The sequence below is a fragment of the Cariama cristata genome, unplaced genomic scaffold (genome assembly GCF_000690535.1).
Source record: "Cariama cristata isolate BGI_N322 unplaced genomic scaffold, ASM69053v1 scaffold13506, whole genome shotgun sequence".
In the NCBI taxonomy this organism is placed as follows: domain Eukaryota; kingdom Metazoa; phylum Chordata; class Aves; order Cariamiformes; family Cariamidae; genus Cariama; species Cariama cristata.
The window spans coordinates 24,628-42,340 of record NW_009622759.1 but is presented as its reverse complement, the minus strand read 5'-3'; the positions used below and the strand labels follow the sequence as shown (position 1 = coordinate 42,340).

At 45.8% G+C, this 17,713-nt stretch overlaps 1 protein-coding gene across 1 annotated transcript; it reads right to left on the bottom strand.

Moving 5' to 3' along the window:
* Positions 1 to 450: 450 nt before the first annotated feature.
* XCR1 (chemokine (C motif) receptor 1) lies at positions 451 to 1,467 on the bottom strand. The gene has a single exon (XM_009702468.1). The coding sequence runs from the start codon at positions 1,465 to 1,467 to the stop codon at positions 451 to 453; it is 1,017 nt and encodes a 338-aa protein (XP_009700770.1).
* Between the last annotated feature and the right edge of the window lie 16,246 nt (positions 1,468 to 17,713).

Genomic DNA, 17,713 nt, shown 5'->3' with positions numbered 1-17,713 from the left:
ACCAATGAGTTCAGCACTGATAAACACTGTAAAGCATTAAAAGCTACAGAAATACATATGTCCATTGTTATATACAATCCAAGTATTTTAAGTCAGGCAAGAAAGCAACATGCAACACCATTTATGTTAAAACCTGATGTTTTAGCTCCCAAAGGAAAAAGCAAATTTTCTTTTGCTTTTAGAAAGAAACTATAAATGAGAGAAAATCCATCTCACTCTGCAAAAAATCGTAAAGATAAGACTTACAGGCCAATGAAGTAATTTCTCAGCATTCTCAGCTCTCCATCCCACTGCAAATATATATTTTTATTACTTCCCATACACAATATGTTTGCAAAGAGTAAATTTGTGTGTCTTTCTCAGGGAAGTGACTCTAAGAATTAGAGATTATCCATGGCTTTTAAAATCTGAAAGTTCATCCAGGAGTAGTGCTAATAGTTAGGTCTCACTTCAGTAGATGGATGCATCTTCATAATGAAATTTGCCTTGAGAGCAGATCCTGGGGCTGGAGACTTGACCATTGCCACAGGGTAAATACTGACTGCATAAACGTAACAAATGCGTCTTGAACTTGACTCCAACAAATACATAGAGCACAGGGTTGAGGCAGCAGTGGAAGAAAGCAATTTTACGGCTGATGTGAAAGGCAAGGTTGGAGTCTTTTTCATACTGACAAGTAGGTGGTGGAAAAGTAATCAGAAAGCTGAGGATGTTGTAAGGTGCCCAGCTCAGGAAAAAAGCCACCACAATAATAAGGATGAGTTTCACAGTTCTGTGCTTTCTGCGAGATCTTGCTCCGAGCAGGATTATCAGTATCTTGAAGTAACAGAATATGATAACCGCAAATGAAAACAGGAAGAGCACATTTCTCTGATAAATGTCCACCCTTTTCCATTTCCAGTCAGCATAATCGCACGTCTTGTCCCCTTCCAAGTTTTCTTGCACTGTGGTGTGAATCACCTCAGGAACCACAATTAATATGCTACCAGTCCAAACAGCCAAGCTCACCAGAAAACCACAGCACTGCGTCTGGGATCTCAAAGCTGAAAGGGGGTTCACTACAGACAAGTACCGCAGGATAGTCATGAGAGTCAAAAAGAAAACACCGCTGTAGTAGCCGATGGAGAAAACAGCATTCACTGCTTTGCAAAGGAACTCACCAAAAATCCACCCAAAGGACTGGTCCACTGCCCAGAAAGGCAGCATGCAGGAGAAGACTAAATCAGAGACACAGAGATTCATGATGAAGACGTTCGTTAAAGATGTAAGGTTTTCATATTTAAGTAGGATCCATAACACTAGAGTGTTTCCTACCAGGCTGAGCAAAAATGCCAGAGTGTAGAGGACAGTAGTGAGATGGGTGTAAAATACAAAATAGTCGCCCATTTCGCAGACATTGCTTTCATTCAAAGAGTATTCGTATGAGTAATTATCATCCGAATTGGGTGGATAATGTTCTTCATCCATTTGTCTGTGCAAACCTTGCGCTGTTCTCCAGCAGCTACTTCAAAGAACCGCAATAATCAAACCAAAATTTTTGTGAAACTTAACCCAGTAACTAAACACCCGCTGTGGAGGCTTCTGCTTTAAGAGACAAAAAGAAGCAGTGAAACTACCTTATTTGTCCTGTTTTGGGGAGAGAAAGGAGTCATTTCTTCTTACAACTAGAGCATGAACAGGTAGATACTAAAGATTTACCCTCAAAGCAACATCAAGGTCTTAAATACTTAAGAAGTCAGAAAACAAGATGTTTCTAAACCAATATGGTTGGTGACAACTGCTAATTATTAAGCTTCTACTACGTGAAGGTTGAGGGTGCGTTGTTTTTTAATGTAAGTATCTCAGGTCCCAAGACTTTCAAATCTGCTACTATTTTTAAGTTTTCTAGGATAGTATAAAATTCCTAAACACTTCACCGTATATATGACTCTGTCACCAAGGTTCAGCACTGCATAAGCTTAAAAAGCTGAGCGGTACCAGTATCAATAAATGTAAGCACTAAGAATGGGAAAAGCCATGTTTCATACAGATTTTTGTCTTGAGGTTGGTTGATACCTAAAAATCTCCAAGTTGTGGAGGAAGTGTCCCCATGTTGGGCACTCTGTGCATCTCTGTGGCCTGCTGATTCTCAGGGGTGTGACAGGATCAGAGCTTACATCACACTCCTTTTCTGGGGTGCTGTCTGCCTGTCTGCAGGTAGGAATTTAATCCCAACTGAATGGTTGGTTGAAATTGGCCAACAGTATCAAAAGTTACTGGGCCTTGGAAGACTACATACAATCAGGTGAACATACATGGTCACAGCAGACTGATTCCTTTATGAAATTAAGCAAAACTTAACTACTATTTGGATCCTGATTTGACTGAAGCCAGTGAGAGACCTGCCACTGATTTCTTTCAAGAAAGAAACTCCATGACTCAGGCCAAAATTGTGCTGGTGACATTTTTCTTTTTGGATTAGTGAAGGCAGAATCTGCCTGCTACAGCCAAGAAAGGACATGCTGCCTTTGGAGGACAGAAACGTTATGTCTACACCAGGAAAGCATGGCAGGGAGTGCTGCTGGCTGCCAGCATTTAATGCCATCCATCGGGGTAGGTGGTTCAGGTCAACCACAGCATGGCACAGGCAGCACAGGCCAGGGACCATCTGTCCATTGGAATGTGGTCACCACCCAGTTTTGGAAGTGAGGGATGTGTGGAATTCAGTACTGTGACACCAAGTGGCTCTGGCATGTTTATCACCAGAGCCACAGTCCTCACTGGAAGGTGTGCTTGTGGCCCTTAGTCGGGACCATGCTGCCATCTTCAGGCATTCAGCACAAGTCCCTGCCGAGGCAGTCACGCTCTCATTTCACTTGGCAGTACAGATGACACTTAAGCAATACATGAGTTAGATTGAGGTCTTGACCACCATCATGTCCTGTTTCAGCTCAGGTTGGAGGTATGACTCCTTCCTAGCTGCTGTCCTAAGGGATCAAAGGAGCCTCTTTGCCAAAGGGTACAGATTCTCCTTGGATGAGATGACAGTGCTGAGCACGGTCTTCACCACTTATGCTTTCCTCCTGTGCTGGCTGCCCAGTGTCAGCAAGCCCCTGGGCAGGACTGCCCACCCATCAGGAGCTACACAGGGTTGCTGCTGGGCTGCTCCTCGCCTCTACCACGATTGCTGCTGGCCCCAGACAGCAGGGACCTTCTCACAAAGACTTCAGCCTCCATCCCTGCCTCTGCCTGGGAATTATTCTGACCTGCACACATCCTGTATCTCATAACCTCATGTTATTCTGTTCTTCACACCCCAGCTGAAGGGCAGGCAGTGGTTAGAGACTCAGATATCCTCTGCGGAGCATTGCTTGCCCTCCTGCTTGCTGTCAGGAGTTGAGCAACACTTGCAAGGCAGGAAGCACCATTTTGCAAAGTTATTTTGAGATTCTGTCAGATAAAGGTTAAGTGCCAAATTAAAAAAGGATATGAACCCATCTATTTTCTTCACATGTCAGATGATGAAAGGTGGTAAATTGTTTCCACAGTCCAAACAGTCTCCATTTTCCTGTGTCCATCTTCCCTGAGAGCACTGATGCTGAGTTGCAGGCGCTCAAGTCAGGCAGGTGCATAGCCAAGATTGGAAATCCTGCTAGGAACTCCTGCTGTTTCCATCTTCAAATCTCCATATGCCTTTGTATCTTACCCACCCAACTTAAAAGTCTCTGTCTTGCACTCTGGGAGGAACGAGAGGAATGGTTTCATGGGGCCAGGTGTCTTCCCTCTGATTTTGTGCTCAGCATGTCCAAAGAAAGTAGAAAAATGCTTCTGTGAAGTAGCTTGTTCTTGGTTGCTTCTTAGTGCTGCCTCAGTTCACAAAACAAGTTCATTTGTCTGTCTTGGATTTCCCCCTTGATGTTGCTGCCAAAACCATAAATCTGGACAGCAGGCATTTGGGCAGTCAGAAAAAGACACTCTGTCTGCAGACGGACGAACTTGAGGGCCACTGATGTGCCTGTGCAAAGCTACACAGCAAGGTGTAGTCCCTGCTGCTAAAAGCTTACCAACTTGGCAGCCAGGGAGCCTGGGGGAGGCCGAGGTGCACCACAGAGTCGATCACCACATTCAGCTCCTCAGTTTCCAAGCGCCCACTGACTCCTAGGTGCCTTGTCCTCACCAGGTTGCGTTGTCTCCCCAGCTCGCTCTTGGAGAGGTGGTAATGCCTCTGCTTACCTCAGTTGTTGCTCTTCCTCCCTGAGCCATTGCATCTTTCCCAGGGCAGTGGCCTCAGCTTTCCTCCTCACCTCCCGTCTGAAATCATACGATCCAGCTCCTCCTCTCCTGTTTGCTGCAGGGTCAGGTGCTGCAGGTGTTGCACCACTGTTGTTCACACTGACTGCAGGCTACCAGGTGCGCGGTGCCTCTGCACTGTGCTCCCAGTGCAGGTGGGACCTCGATGGAGGGTCTCACCGCTGACGTGCCCGCAGAGGTGGCTCATCATTCTCAAGGTAAATATAACTTTCCACTGCATGCTCGATTATAACTTAGCTATATGATGCAGCATGCCGTGCCGTGTTGCTGGTGCAGGCTCCCTGTAATTACAGATGGAGGCTCCAGCCTACAAAGCATCACATCTCTTGGATGGCTGATCAGGACTAAATATATGCTTTCATATTATGTTTGTACTAGCTGGGAAGCCCTCCATCAGGTCAGTGATGGTAAGGAGCGCCTTGTGGGAACCGAAGGCACTTGGATCTTTTCCTTCTTGCTTCAGATTTGGTAAAAAACTCCTGGGATCAAAACCTGTATTTTTGCTCTATTGTATTTATCTCCCTCTTTTCTACTCTATAAATAAGAAATGCTGTGCATACATTTTCAGTTAAGACATATGCAAAGGAGATAAAAAAATTGATGTGACTGAATCAACAGGCTAAGAACATATTAGTGTCACATGAAATACAAATCATGCAACTATTTTCAGTATATATATAATGGTACAAGTGAGAGCAGAAGTTGACTAAAAGATGGAAATTACCTTAATTTCTGTTTTCGGGACAAATAGGAACAGAGGAAAAACACATCCTACAGTTTAAAGTCATCCCTGCCCTTGTGAAGAGCACTCAGCAAGGCATTCACTCGACGAGAGAAAACTGCTTTTCCAGAAGCCGTCATTTTCTTACAATGCTGTTCTTTGCCTTGGACCATCATGGAAAAAAGGATTTTAATACAGAAATGGGGAAGTGCTATTATTAGCAGCCTCTAGTTAAATTTTGTTTTTCTTTGAAAATTCAGCTAGACTTCCTCTGTCAGCTGGAGATACATATTGTTCATCAGTTTATTTCTTTTTTAAACTGAGCATTTGAAAGAATGGCTGGGAGGAGTTGTCTGGTCCCTTTGCAGTCAGTGGAGAGAGAGAGAGGCACTGGCAGGAGTTGTGTCACTCCTCACTGAGTGTTATATCAGCCTCCTCCCCAGGCAGAGGCAGCTGAGACAGCTCCCTTTAAGAAAATTCCTGGCATTTACACAGGCAAACTGAGATTAAACTCATCTTAATTGGAAAGGACCAGTGGAATATAGTAGAGCGAAGCCCCCTAGCATAAGGCATGCACTGATAACAGCTACCTCGAAAGCATTTTAGATTCCCTTTATTTGAACTCCTGCTGGAGCCTCTGGGCTTCACAGCTTGTTCTCCAGGTGTCTTAGGGGAAAAAACAAAAAAAATCTAGCTAGTTTTGCAGGCTAGTTTGCACTTTAGCTACTCAGGCAGCAAAGGTTGTGTCAGAAAATAAATTTCTGTTCCCCTAAACTGGAATTTAGCTGGTAACTGCTTCCTTAACTGATTTCCTGTTCTAATTTGGTATAGGAAGAAAAATCCCAAATGTGACTTTTTTTGGCAGGAAGGAGTTTTAGTTTTTCAAATAGGTTTATGGAGCAGTCTTTTTTATTGAAAGGAAGTTAAAACACGTTAAATAATGTTTCTCCTACCCTAACTATGACTGGTGTCAGTCTCAGAGCACACCCTTGGAGTCGCATTTTGCAGATGGACAGCAAAGTCCTGGAAGTCATGGTCAGGATGTAGACTTGGACCAAAGCACAAATGTACTCTGGACAGTGTGGTCTGTGCTGGTGGGTGAAACAACTTTTTGTCTGCCTTAGAGGAATTTTGCACATGCTAACAAACTCTTCCAGGACATGGGTAAAGCGAAAAGTCAGTAGGACATCCATTGCCCAATTCAGTTTTGCAGAGCTCCAGGAAGCGCAGCTTCTCAAGAAATCTCTTACCCTATTTATAAAGCAAAACCTGCTCTTGAGTTGGGGTCATCTTCTCAGACCAGTGCTTCCACCCATGCCCCACAGGTTTCACGAGCTAAGTACAACACACACAGTCACCCCAGCTCCTTAGTGGTCTCCTATTCCTCTCACAAGCTCTGCCCCTTAGTCCTGGCCATTAGCCCTGTGATAACCCCAGTCTAGGGAAGCTGAAACATCCCAAATTAAGAGCCTGGACCCCACTCCTGAAACATACATATGAGTTCAAATTTACATAATAAGTACCACTGCAGCCAAGGCAGGATCAGCTTATGGTCTTTATGTAGACACACAGAATTAATGCTTGTGGGACTTGCCATGCAAAGAATGATATTTTTTAGAAGGGCTGCCACAGCACTGCTGAAGCAGCAGCTCTCCTCCTCATCCAAAGTCACCATGGGGGTAAAATTAGCAGCCAAGTCTGTTTTTATAATGAGGAAGACGTTATGATTTTCTCTTCTCTCCTTCTCGAGCTTCTCCTTTCCCAAGAGCTGCAAAAACACCCTCTGGGCCCTTTATCACAGTTTCGCTGTAGCTTCCTCTGTTCCATAGGTTTTTCTGGGAAAAAAAAATCTGGCATTTACACTCTGCTTTTGAACTGGCTGCCGTCTTTACTTCCATCCCAAACCATACCTCTGGACAGAAGGGTCAGCAGGGAACAAAAATATCATGGCAGGTTACCCGCTGTCAACAGGATGTGATGGTATTTGGCGGGTCCCTCCTGGGGCACGGCAGCAGCCCCCCTCCTGCCACCCTGCCGGGGCACTGGGGTGAGGGGCATATGGTCTGCAGGTCCATGGGGTGTGATGATGAAACCATGACCCACGTGGGGTGTGATGATGAAACCATGACCAACACCTATTTGATTGGTAGGTTTTATTGGCGCTAAGGCTGGTCAGAAAGGACCAGATGGGCAGCAACCATCCAACAGAGCACTCAGGCAGGAGCAACCTTGGCCAAAGTGGTTTGCATGGAAGCAGAGGTGGTTGGTATCCAGCCTGTGGTTGCCCACACAGACTTTGAGCCAGTGTAGTTGCAGCTCTGGGTACTCTCCATGCTCCCCAAGGGCAAGGGGAAGGATCAGTCCAGCCCCTTAATTTGGCTGGATGATGCAAAGGAGGTCATCGCCCGCTGCTTGCAGCCAGGCAGAGTTTGGCCATGGTTTTCCTGGTAGTTCATGCAAGGACAGGATGACCAAGTGAGCGCCCTGGGGATGAGAAGAAATAGTCTTTCTGGTAATAACTGGCTGGGAGGAAAGGCAAACTGGAGCTTTCTGGGGTTTCCTGAGTGGGGAAATTGTCAGTTTATTTCTACAACGTAGACAAGCAAGACTTTAAGTGTATTTTTTGCAAAGAGATTGCATTGATCTCTGTGTCTGCCATATAATTCTGCTTTGTCTTAATAGCAACACTCCTATGAGGCACCAAACAATAGCTCATTTCTCACAGGCCAGACAGTAGTGACATGATGTATCACTTTCCCATCTGCTCCACAGAGAATATAAATGCTCCATTATTCGGCTGTGAAAAGAGCATCACTTTGGTTCTTAGTAGCTCTGTTTGTTGGTGGTTGAAACCAAGTAAATCCGCTTCATATTTTTATTGCTAAAGCAGAACATATCTGCAGGTTTCTGCTGCCAACAAAATGTTGCCCCCCCCCGCCATGTCTCTTTATGTGTAGATGTACGTGTATCCTCCCAATGATATACTGCAAGATGTGTCTGTCCTTAAGAGAACTCACCAGACACTATACCACATATTTAAATAGCAGTCTTAAAGCTGTGTAAGAAGTCTGTTAAGTAAAATATGTGTAAAGAAGCTGGCTCTATTCTCTCACAAATTCTTGCAGTCACAAAATAAAGATAAGGATCAATGCAAAGGAGCACATTGTGCTTTTGGGAGAAATAATTGCATGTTTTCCCTCCAAAGCTTAGCAAAACTCATGCCTCCACATAAAGTTCGTAAACCCATTTTTATGGGTCAGGGACAACTTGAAGAACAGGGTTGTATTTTTCTATAAAATTCCATTGCTACTGGAGTATTTAAGCTATACACAGCCAATTTATATTTTTTTTTCAAAAGGATTATAAGCCATATGTCTAAAGAATTTGTGTACCACATCTTGGGTTGGATTTCCAGTGTTGCTGCTGGGCCCGTTTCTGCAGGAATGATGCTGAAATGGCGGGGAGCTATGCTGGCAGCCACTGGTGTGACCAGAAGGTACAAGGGGTGCTGCCCTGCTCCTGAGGCCAGGCTCAGAGTAACGCACCTGACTGCAGCCCTGGGATGTGGCTTGTGGAGGTGTGGTGGGGGACAGCCTCAGCATCTGTAGGTGTTTTCTGGAGAGAGGGCTGAGCAACATCTTTGCAAGGAGCCCAGCTTTGTCACAGAGGCTGTCCTCGTCCCTGGTAGTGCAGCCAGTCTCTGCTTTTAATGACTGTGAAATGAGCTCACGCATATTGGGCTGTTTCCACTCATGAAGTTATTCTGGTGCTGAAGTCCAGGAGACTCACAAGGCTTTAGCCAAAGGGAGAAAGAAGAGAAAGGGAGAAAAACCCACTGTGCCACATTTGCACAAAATGAAAGGCTGGGCGTAGCGTAAGGAAGCAAACAGTATAACTGTGTATGTCACAGTTATACGCTGTCCTGTCAGCACTTTCTAACCAGTTTTGTTTTGCTTTCCCTTCATCACCTCCCTTAAGCTTTGCAGCACAGTGCAGAGCCTGAGTTTGCATTATTCATCCCACTGGTACTCGCTGGCCTCAGCTACCACCTGCCTCAACCCTGGGCAGCTCCCTGACACCCAGACCCAGGTGAGTGGCTGCTGTGTGTCTCCGCTGCTCCAGGTGGGTGGCCCTGGACAGGCTGGGAGCCCTTGCTGTACTCTCCCCTCAGCCCAGCACCTGGTGAAGGGAGTGATGAGGAGCCTTTTCTTGCAAAAGGGGAAGCAAGACTGAAGAACGAAGGGCTGCAGCCAGGTCAATGAATGAAGCATCGCTGTATCGCTCTCTCCAGTGACTGTACGATGGCCCCTCAAGAATTGCTAGCTGCTCTCTTGAATAGACATGCTGCGGCTTTTATGAAGACTAAGACCTGATGTATGAGCAGCCTCCTGTGCCCAGAGGGAGAAGGTGGCTCACCATCAGGCAAGTCACAGCATAGCATTTACTTATCACCACGTTAACTTTGTTGGCTGCCGTGTTGTCCCTGCTTTTTCTCAGGGTGGCAGTTGTTCTGTGGTCTGACAGCAGTTTGGATGAGGCACAGACCTTTTGAGGCCGTGGACCTGAAGCGTTACCACTGCCATGGAGGTACAGGGCATCTGAGCACCCCTTGCTGCTGCTCTGCTGCCTTCTCTGCTGCCACCCCTTACTGAGTTACTGGGCCCCCAAAATCACCATTCTGCATTGTAACTGGTAGAGTGATGCTAGAAAAGCAGATTAAACAATATAAGAAGAAAAAAGAAACCACTTAGCTCGCCGCTGACTGCTTATTTCCTTGCAGAAGCTCATATACAGCAACAAACTCTTGTTGCTCCCGGTGGCCATCTGTTTCTGGAGAGTACCAAAGGCCTGGCTGTTCTTCAGGTTAGATTTGGAGTCAGAGAAAAGAGAGAAATGCGGAGTGGTCAGGTGAATAACAGCTTTTAAAACAACCGGATTGCAAGGGAGAACAGGAGAGAGGAATGGCCTTAGACTTCATTGCGTTGATAATTTGAAGGCATCTCAAATGGTGGTGGGGAAGAGCCCGAGGCTTAGTCAGACTTCGTGAAAATAGAACTGACTGGGGAAAGCAAATCTTTTCATAATTAAAATGAAGTTTTCTACAGAAGATAGAGCTGGAGGAATTTCCTTGTGCAAAGACATTTCCAGAGCACAGCTGCTGTCTCCCAACTCTCTGTTGGATATGCTGATAAGCCAAAGCAAAATAAATCACATTTAATGAAAAAAAAACCCATAGTTACATTCAGAGCACTGTTTATGTTAACAATGAGGCAATTAATAACTTGCACCAGAAAAAATTGACCGCAACCACAAACACTCTTGTGCTGTTTTAGCCACTACTTCCCCAAAACCCAGCACTTCCTCCTGGTATGCCATGTCTGCTCACAGGCCAGAGGCACAGCCCAGGCAAGGTGCATTTGCAAAAGCTTCATCTAAAGAGGTGAACCCATCTCCTCAAATATTTTCCCCCAGTTCTTAAACACAACTGTGGCAGCAAAGGCTTCTTGAGCTGATCCTGCGGTGATTGCAGTTCAGGTGGCACTGGACTGTGCTTGGTCCGTGTCGCCAGGTGAGACCCACCTCCCAGCAGACAGACTCAGTGCATGCTTTCCTCTCTATAGGCTTTTCAGAGAAGAAACCCTTTCCCTTGGCTGCCCCTGTGAGAACAGCTGTTCCTTTCAAAGGTTTGAGCTGAAATACAGCTGGCTGAAACATTCAGTCTGAACCCAGCAGTTCTTAAGATCCTGCTGGACCTGGCTTGCTTTCACACTCCCAGGTCTTTTTCTCTAGCATTTTGCTCATTCACTGTTGTTATAAGAGGCAACTCAAAGTGCTTTACCCCAGTTCAGCCGTTTTGCAGAAGACATCTGCACATTTCCATCTGCTATGCCATGCAGTTTGCACTCAAATACTTCAACACCAAAGTATGGGCAAGCAGGTGGTCAGCAGCAGCAACTCCACCCAGATAAGCTGTTATTTAGCAAAAAGTCAGCTGTAGGCCATATTCCACAGCAGGATGTAACATCAGGGGTTCTGTCTGTGAAGCATGGGTAAACTGAGACAAAAATCTTAATATTCCAGTTCCTGAGACATTTCATAACATCTCCGGCCATCTGTCCTTTGGTGAGATCTTGCGGTAAGTGCAGCAAGGGCAAACAATACTTTATGCAACAAGAGTTGGCATGCTTTTCCCCGAAACTGCTCCCTAGCTCCTAGATTGCACTACCTCAACTCCACGGTAGCTCCAGTCACTCAGGCCATCTGTCCTGTTCAATTCATCTCACGGAGGCATATTCTTCTTTAGTGATATTATGCTCAAACCATGTTAAACAGCCATGGTTACATGTCTCAAGGAAAACCAAGTTTGTGAGCTGGGAGATGTGGCCAACTCGTTCCCCCAAATTAAAGGGCAGAAAACCAAAAGGCAAGAAGCTGAAGGCAGTAATGCAACTAGGAGCTGTTGGCATGAGTCTCCAAGCTTGCGTAAAGGCCGAATAATCTAGAAAGAAGGCTTCTTGTACGCTTTCACATTTCAAATTGTTCCTTACTTAAACCAGATTTTAAATACATTTGTGGATGATAACATGGAAATGGATTCAGGCTAATTACCCATGGATGACATGAAAGATCTGTGCAGGACGTAAGATTAATAAATGCATTTCCATTCTTCAAAGCTGGGATGCAATCCCACCTACCCCCTGCCTGTGCAAAGGAGCAGCCCCATGGTGTCCCAGTCCTGGGGGGCACAAGGCTTTCAGGTTCCTCTGCAAAGGTTTTAAGATGAAGACTCCGAGATGAAGCTCTTGGATTTTGCTACGTAGCTTAGCCACCATCCCAGGTGACTAGCGGTTCCTCTGTACTTGTCTGCACCTCTTCTCCAGAAGCCGAGCTGACTGCAGTGAAAAGAGCAAACCTTCAAACCCCATCGTCCAGCAGGCACTTGGGAGGCTGCGTGGTGCCCATGGGACCAAGTGTGCATTTGCAAAACCACCCGGTGTGCCTGCAGAGGCTGCTGCTTTGCTGGGTGTGAGGCAGCCAAGCATGAAGGATACGTGCAATGCAAAGCACTTGGGCCTGGGGTCCTTTGGCAGCGTCTCTTTCTCGGAAGATGTAGCCAAACCACTGTGCTGTCACGGCCCTATGAAATGAAGCAAGCAGACTTTATGAACTGCTCCTGAGCTTTGTTTCAGTTCTTGTGTAACTCTGCTCCCTGTTCAGCTCTGGATGCCAGAACTTGCTGGAAGCACACGCCACTGCTATAAGTGTGGGTTCTCATCTCAGCCAGAATTGAAACCTGCATTATTTCAGAGCAATTTCTATGTTTTCTTCCTTTTAGTCACAAACTACTGCTTCTTTTCCTGAAACAAAATGCAATTCTCCCTTATTTTGGAATTTCCCAAAGCACTGAAAAACCTGACTTTCTGCCAAGCCCTATTGCAAGCTGCTGCTGCCCATGGTGTATAAAACTAGCAGTAGCACTACGTGGTTGATGTGAGCAAAGTGAGGTTTGCAGAAGGAGCTTTTAAAGACCAGCTAACATAGAATGAAAAACCAAGATGCTTGGAGAGCTTGTCTGTTTGTAATAAGCCTCAGCAAGTCTTTCACTTTCAAGCTGTCTTCTATGACTGAGATATCAAACAGCTCAGCTCTGTAACCACCAAGTTGTCTCTTTTCCCACCAGTGTCTTTTGTTCCAGCAAAAGATACTACCTGTGGCTGCAGGTAAAGTCTGGCTGATAAAGGCTTTTCTCAACCTGTAGGAGACAGTGGCCAGGATACAAAACTGAGCCTTGACTATAGGGAATAAGTTAGTAGGGATGGATCATGACAGTAACTAACTGCAGCTTTTGGGGAAGCTTTGGGGCAGTTCCTCCATTAGGAGGCAGTTACCAGGGGCTTCTCAGCTGAAGTAAATTTGTAGCATTTTTTCTGACTTTAGTAGAGCCGTTCTGATTCCCAGCAGCTGGCAAAGTGTCCTTTTTTATCATGTTCATATTCTGCTGTCTTTCTGCTAGGAAAAAAATCAGGGAGCTCAGTCACTTAGATCATATACAAGTCAAATGTAATTCTGTGGAAATGAATGAAGGGGGAAAAAAAGCATAAAAAATATAAAAGCAGTGCCCATAGGATTAGAAATATTTATCCATCTGTAAAAATACGAACTGTAATAGCTAGCAGCACCGTGCTTTCCTGGACTTCAGGTATAATGCAGTTCATTAGGCCACATGCACATTGTAGGAGACACTCTAAGATCCAGAAAGGTTATTGGGGCATCTGCTTTGATAGCCATCTTGATCAGCAACAACCTACCCTGCCCATGTCCTTCAGCAGCCCTTCTCTATCCAGCTTAAGGATGTGAGGCATGTGCCTGTTTAAGGAAGTTTTTCTGCATATGTATAGATTTTATTGACTTTTTTAGATCTGTAAGTAGAGCTGGAGAAAATAAAAAGGCTCGTGAGCCAAGAGATTTGTCTGGTTTTTGCAACAGGACCAGCTGATTTCACCAGAGCTCCTTGCACATCTTGCCTGCGCTGGCTCTGCAGAGGGAAGGGTGTGGGGTGGGTGCAATGGTGCGGGTTAGCAACAGGCGGCACACTTGAATAGGGCTAGCCCCTGCCTTCCCCGAAGCAGCCCAGGAAATCCCTTGCAAAGGACCTGGACAGCCATAGCTCTCTTCCAAAGGGAGGCTTAGCTGAGCATCTGCTCTTCAGCAGGCAGATACATTCACATCTACACCAGCTGCAGATAAGCAGAGCTGCTGGGAAGTCAGATTTGAGTACCTCTTGCATGTGGCTGTAGGTGAGTCCAGGCCCGTTGTGCTGTTTGCTGGGCACTGGGGTGCTGGTGGTATGTTGTTCATCAATGCTGTTAGGCTAAGATCTTTCTTTTGCCTCCCTCTCCGCTCTCCTACTCCCCTCAGTCGCTCTCAATGGGCCCCTGCAGGACTCCATCTCCTATCCAATCTGAAGCTCCATCACAGCAGCCTGGGACTGGCTGTCTTCCTGCTGCGTCACCCCCTCTTCCCTGCTGCCTTCAAATCACCTGGCCAGGTTGTCTCTGGGACCCATGATCTTCCCCAGGCAGCCAAGTCTCTCCTGGAAAGTGCACAAGAGGCTCTAAGCATTGGCTACATCTGCGTGGGTAGCTTACGGTTCAGTTTGTAAAGCTAGCCTAAAACCTCGGCAGCAACAGGGTATTTTCAGGTACACTTGAAATGGAAACATTTGGGGTTTGTTCTTAGTGAAAAAGTAAGAAAAATACCCATCTGTTTGGGACCAAAATGTTTCAGAGGGAAGGCAGAAGGGCACTCTAAGTACCTGGTGGTTTTCTCATTTTTTGAACTGCAAACACAATTTTAAAGCAAAACCACAAGGGCAGAACATGAAGAAATGTAAGCCTGGCGTTTAGAACCTGAAACCTCACATGTTGACTTTTTGTAACATTTTCCCTTCTTTTTTATTCTTTTTGTTTTCCAGCTGAATCTATTTGCCAAATGCTCCTCCCTGCCCGGACTTCCCAAAGAAAATGACTCTGCCGTGCACTGGACAGCCCAGGGCACGGCTGCAGCTGCAGTGGCAGATGCTGCTGACTCAGGCTGGGCACTGCCCCGTCACCTCTGCCTGCCCAGACTGGACCCTGGCACCCCTCCAGAATGGAGCCCCTTGCTTCAAGCAGGCGAAGACCACCCTGGCCCCATGGTAGATGCAAGGTGTCCTTGCTCCATCATCCAGGCCATGCACCCTCAGGCTACACTGCCCTAGTCCCCAGCTTGCCCCCGAGAAGGAGGAATGCGGGATTGCTGCTCACAGCGTTTCCAAAGAGGAGGAGTCTCAAATGAGAGGCACCATCTGGCCAAGTCTGATGGAGGAAAGTGGTATGTTTTTACTTGAATTTTAGATGAGAAGATGTCATGTTCTTTCATCACAGCTCCCCCACCGACAGCCACTTTCACACTTTATCTGATAAAAATCACCTAATGTGATAACATGATACTTAGGTTTCAATGTTCCCTTTCTCAAAGACACCCTGATACTTTGCCCTATCTTGGTTTCCACCCAGGTGTGTCCACATTGCTCATTAACACTAATGACGGTTGTTCTTAAATATGGCTATGAGGCAGGTGATGGAAGCAAGCAGAAACCTGCAAAAAGGGATAAGAGGATTTTGTCAGTGCTGCAATCATTAAGGCTTTATTTACCATGTAAGGACAGTCCCTTGGCTGCAGTGATACTTTTAAGATAATAAGTAAATAACCCTGCTGTAGTCAACCGGAGTTAAAGTGGAGGAGGGATTAGATGAACTGATTCTTATTTTCTGTGAGCTTCTGGTTACAAAACTGAGTCTCAGATCTCAATTTATAATGCACAAAAACCACTATTTGAAATATTTTTGTTTCAATGCTTCATCTAGGATTTTATGAGACTGTCCTTTTAGATATCTGAGCAACAGAGTATAATTCTGCTCTTTTATGCTGAAAGAGCGATGTCTTTTTTTTTTTTTTTTTTTTTAAATGATGGCAGAGGAAAAATGGCAAAGTTTGCACCCTGGCTTGTATATACATCCTTATGATATGTAAAGGAAGTTCAGAAATTTAAATACAGGCAAAAGAGAAGGGGAAACTTCTGCCTGTGTCCACAGCACATGGCAGGTTTGACTCTTCTGGTTTTTCTGAAGTGCTCTGTAGCTCATTGCGGAGATCTTCTGATACCTGGCAAATGAAATATGACTAATCAAGATGGGAAGTGGTTTTCCTGCGTGTAGGTTGATTTTGTTAATATCTTTCTACCTCAAATTGCAAAGGAACTCTTTGGAGAAAACATGTTTGTTGAAATTTTGAGTATATTTCCACTTTGGGGCTGAGAAGGCTTTGAGCCTAGGGAAGCAGGGACCTCTCCTAGTAAAACCTGACTTCTCAATTCTGGTATAGCTTAGGCAGAGTGTGAGCAAGCCTGAAAAACTCCTAAAATGGCAGCAGGTTTACTTCTCCTGCCACATAGAACCAGTCAAAAATAAAGCCACAGCTTGAAGAAAACACCACCACAAGAAGCCTCTGCAACTCTCGTTCAAAGTCTCTGAGTGTAGTTTTAGCTGGTTGGGCTCTTGGGGGCTTTCACACCCTGTCAGAGGAGAATAGATGGAGAATAGTATATGCCAGGCTGGTCTTGGCTGACCCTTGGGCAGGTTTTTCATCCCTGGTGGGATGAAATGTGTGCTCACACCTCTGATATGGCTGTGCAAAGGTCGGGTGGCACAGCTTAAACTGGCGAGGAAAGTGCATTTGCCAGCCATCACTGAGCACCCTGCTTTCTTGTGTCAGCACAGGGGATTGGAGGCAGGAATTTGAACTGCTGCAACAAAAAAAGTTATGAAGCTTTGTCTGACCGTACACAAAATGGGTGGTTATGAGCTGATCTAGTTAAAGCACCACAAAACCATGCAAATGAAATCTCAGTTTGATTTAAGTCTGGTTACATCTATTTATATATTTCTATATCAGCTTCAGCCCTTCCTCCCACCAAGGCAAGCTAAATTAATATAAGCCACATTTAGATTGGATTTGGTGTAACCATTTGTACACAGGTTTCTCTAAAACCTGCTTTTAAGCTAGTTTGAAGACAAAATGCCTGACTCATCTTTTCTCGAAACTGAGTCAGTGTCATTGCATGTTCCTGGAGTGGGGACTGGCACATTTTTTGTTTACTTTCTGCACTTTTACTGAAGTCATCATGAAACCAAGCATCAGACTTAGCTGAAATATTTCCGTTTCCCCGTTTGTTCCCCCCCATCCATTTTCCCCACATGCCAAAGATGGCAGAGTGGACTCGTGCCCTGTTTAGGGAACACCATGAGGACCTACCAAAGGGTGGCTGTAATTGTAGCAACGGGTTGTTGTCAAAACCCTATTTCATTTATCCTTTTTTGCTCTCCTTTTCTGCTTGGGCAGTTAAATAAGCAAGGTACCAGAGGGTCCTTCCCCATTGGAACAGGCTCCCCAGGGAGATGGTGGACTCACCTTCTGTGGAGGTGTCCAAAAAACATTTAGATGTGGCGCTTTGAGACATGGTTTAGTGGGCATGGTGGCATTGGGTATAAGGTTGGACTTGATGATCTTTGAGGTCTCTTCCAACCATAACGAGTCTATGATTCTATAAGGATGTAATCAGATTTGGGAGCATCATTTTCATCTTTTTTCCTGAGTTTTTGGCAGCAGTGGTTTCTTACCTCTGGCCTTCGGTGACTGCCCAGGCGATGGGGCAGGCTGTCCTGCAGTGGAGGTGGGTTGGCTCGGCTGAAATACACACAATGCCTGCAGTGGGCTCTCTTCTCTTGCTCCTCCTGGGATGTGTGAGGCTGTGCATGTGGGGCTAGTGATGGAGAACAGGGCACCCAAGTGTTCACACATCTGACCAGCCCCTCTCCTTTAGGGTGGCTCCTGATGGGGTGGTATTTTGGGGGAGAGGGGGTCGTGGGAGACTGGCTGGTCCCACTAAGGCTCTGGGTGGTGTCTGGGAGTTTGCCCAGACCTCTTGGAGCAGGACTGCAGAAGGTGCTCGTGCACTGTCAAGCAATGTGACACTATGGACAGTCTCACGCCCATCCAAAACTGTGAGGTTGGGGAGCACAGGACACAACAGATACCTTAATCTCTGCTGGCAGGAGTTGAGGATTGAAAAATAAAAACTATGCTCAACAAATCACTGTT